The 3615-nt window shown below is 47.8% G+C and overlaps 1 protein-coding gene across 1 annotated transcript; it reads left to right on the top strand.

The window, feature by feature from the left end:
• The first annotated feature begins 1947 nt into the window (after window positions 1-1947).
• Window positions 1948-2421, top strand: LOC136507158 (uncharacterized). The gene has a single exon (XM_066501965.1). It carries the CDS (start codon window positions 1948-1950, stop codon window positions 2419-2421), a length of 474 nt encoding a protein of 157 aa, XP_066358062.1.
• The last annotated feature ends 1194 nt before the right edge of the window (window positions 2422-3615 follow it).

Genomic DNA, 3615 nt, shown 5'->3' with positions numbered 1-3615 from the left:
CACCTTGTGCACATGTGTTAGCATATTTTCACAAATGTTTTCAAGGGTGTTAGCACTCCACTAGATCCTAAATGCATATGCAATGAGTTAGAGCATCTAGTGGTACTTTGATAACCGCATTTCGATACGAGTTTCACCCCTCTTAATAGTAAGGCTATCGATCCTAAATGTGATCACACTCACTAAGTGTCTCGATCACCAAAAACAAATTGGCTCCTACCACTTATACCTTTGCCTTGAGCCTTTTGTTTTTCTCTTTCTTCTTTTCAAGTCCAAGCACTTGATCATCACCATGGCATCGCCATCATCATGTCATGATCTTTATTTGCTTCACCACTTGGAATGTGCTACCTATCTCATGATCACTTGATAAACTAGGTTAGCACTTAGGGTTTCATCAATTCACTAAAACCAAACTAGAGCTTTCAGCTCCACATATGAATGCAAGACCTTGTAAGATCTCTTTCGTATCACTGCAAATGCCTGCAACCACCTCTTCAATGCAGGGAGGTCCTTGAACACCTTCCCACTCTCAATTACCATGTTAGGGCCAGGCCTCAGGAGCTTCTAGGAGCTCATCATCACATCCTTCTGCACATGCCTGATCGGAATGAGCAAGATCACTGAACTAGTGAACTCTTGGATCACGGCGGCCGGGAAAGATACAGCCTCAGCATCTCAACATCACTCTCTGTCAGCTCTCCAATAGGGCGATCATCATCAGAATCAAGAGCCCTTGCCATCTCATATGGCTCCGAATCATTCATAATTTCAACACTATTGGAGCCACGGAATCCATCTCCACAGTGCACTTAGCGCAGCAACAGGGGGCACATCAACATTCTCAGGAATGTCTCCTGCAACATAAACAGAGAAATGAGGAAAGAATGAAAGAAATGGATGTAAGGAAGGGGGTAAGCTCCCAATAACCATGCGGTTAAGACACTTACTTCGATGATTCTGTGTCAAAGGGATCTCATGAGCAGGATCTGCCACAACAAGATGAGTCTGACAAGCATCTCCAACTACCGCATTGGTGGCAGATTGAGCATCGGGAACCGTAGGTGCAACCTCCACATCCATATCAGGTTCCAGGACTGGGAGGGTCGATGTGTGTCTACTGATCCCATTGGTGGGGAAAACCCATGAGGGATGTGATCAACTAACACCCGACGCACAATCCACGTCCAAACATTACAGCTGGCTCTTCATAGCCGATCTCACATAGTTCTTCCACTGATCTGCACACCCAATTGGGATCATTCGCTTGAGAATGTTGGGAGGAGAACCTAGGTGCAGTACACCCTCAACTGCAATGCCATCATCTCCTAAGGCAATGCAGCTCCTGCCGAGCCCTTGCAACCATCTCACTAAATGAATGCCTATCATTGAATAGCACAGGCACGCTTTGCATGTCAACAAACTCAACATATCCATAGCGATCGTATTCAATGGTGCCTCCATGATATATGGTCACTAGGTTGTCCATCTAGTTCAAACACATAATGAAACACATGTCCTTTAGTCCAAATTAGACTGATACATAGTACCTAACAAGTACTTTCTAACTACAAACTAAGTAAATAAGATAACAACTACATACATAGATACAATGTACTAACTAAATAGCTAGATCCTATTTAGTTAACTAAATATGTAACTACCTATCTAAGTAGCTATCTAACTATATCTATGTACCTATGTATCTATGTTTCTATCTATCTACATATATATCTCACTAGATCACTAACTAAATCAACTACCTGAGTCATCACATTAACTAGTAAATAACAAATGCCAAAACTACTACACTACCATCAAAGCTAACTAAGTATGCACATTGCAATTTCACAATTTTTACCTGTCCAACGACGGAGTCGCACACGTCGACGGAGTCGCAGCGGACGCCGGGCGTGGGTCAGGCCGACGAGCCGGGCCGGCGGTGGCATGGCCAGCCGCTCCAGGTGCCGGGGCCGGCGGGGGTGCGACCGACAACGGCGGTGGGGGGCGGCGGGCGCGGGATGCCCGGCGCTCCGCGCGGCGAGGCCGGCTCGGCGGGCGCGCCCTAGGCCGGCGGTGGCGGGCGGCACGGTCACGGTCACGGCACAGGAACTGTGGGCGCGGCCAAGGCAGGCGCCGGCGACACGTCGGGCGAGGCGAGGGCGTGGCGCGGGCGCGGCACGGGCGCAGGGACTGGCGAGGGGACCGGGGCGTGGGGCGCGGCGCAGCTGCGGTGGCGGCGTGGCACGGGCGTCCGGGCGCGGGCGCGGCGGTCCTGCGTGGGCGCGGTGGCGGCGCGCGCGCGGGCGGCCGGGCGCGGGCACGGGCCATGGCGAGGTGCGTGCGCGGGCGAGGGCGAAGCTGCGCGTGCTCGGGCGGCCGGTGAAGGGAGAGGGCGCGGACGGATTGAAGTCAGATTGAAGACAGCTCTAATATATATATCTTGTTGTAGCCCCAGTGTCTGCCATCCACATCTAGTAACTCGGACACACACCCAGTGCAGCATCCGATCGACATCTTCCACTTCCACGCGGTGTACGTAGTCGTTTTACAAGTGAATTCTCTGCTGGGGATCCAAGGATCACGCCAGATCCTCACGCTGGAGTGGAGCCGTTCCCAACTCTCCAAATCAAACCCTTTTTCAGGAGTAGGCCGCGTAAGACAGCCTGCCTGCCTGCCTGCCCTTTGAACATGATTGGTCGACCGTCACACCAATTTTTATATATCTCGTGATGTACCTGCACTGTAAAACCTGCTGAATTAAAATAACAAGGATATATATGCTTATTTAATTAATATGCATGTCCATTTGCTTGAGTTTATTAACGAAGCTTTGGTTTGACCCATGCATCATGCCATCACAGTTAAAAGTAGGTAGACACCGTTTGGAGCCTTTGTTCCTGCATCCTTCGAATTTCTCTTGTATATATTATTAAAAGGAAGACATGGACACAGCAAGCCTAGAACAATGCCCAAATGAAAAGTAAACAGATCGATACCAGTTCTACACACTACTACTCTTCCAAGTGAGACCGTACCAGAGAGTTGTTCTTGGCCTGTGTGTGAATAGGTAACCGTACCTAATTACTTTATTATATATGCTTTGACCAAACAATGACAAAAACAAATGTTACAATGACATGAAGTAGCAGATAATTCAGCTGGTGCAGCTGGCATGCATTGTAGAAACTTCACAGGGTTGGACTTCATGCTCTGAGCTTTACTTGGACGTGTGGATGTTTATGCTTGTCCGTATTCGCAACAGCTCAACTTTGAAGCAAAGCATTCTTAGAATGGAGAGTGTTGACTCCAATGTATGTTACGACGATTGACGACCTTTTAGAGCTAGCTAGGAAACCGAGCATGGGAGGTGTGTATATAGCATATTTTATCCTATATATAAGTGGTAAACAGTTAAGACGTATATAATGTATCATTTTTGTAAAGTTGAAACGAGACTTTATATATTTGAATAGGTCAGTAGTGCCATACAAAATTGACCATGGCCCATGCATGTTTGTATCATGCATTCATGCATGTATATACGAATATGTGATGATGCATCATGCATGTGGATGACCATTCCATATTCCAGCTGCTGACTTTTCAGGATAA

The sequence above is a fragment of the Miscanthus floridulus genome, chromosome 15, assembly GCF_019320115.1.
Source record: "Miscanthus floridulus cultivar M001 chromosome 15, ASM1932011v1, whole genome shotgun sequence".
NCBI lineage: Eukaryota > Viridiplantae > Streptophyta > Magnoliopsida > Poales > Poaceae > Miscanthus > Miscanthus floridulus.
Note: the sequence above shows the minus strand (reverse complement) of the source record. Positions and strands in the feature narration are given on the sequence as shown.

Bases quoted from the DNA above. Each gene is read 5' to 3' on its own strand.
- LOC136507158 (XM_066501965.1), top strand. From the start codon at position 1,948: ATGGCCAGCCGCTCCAGGTGCCGGGGCCGGCGGGGGTGCGACCGACAA.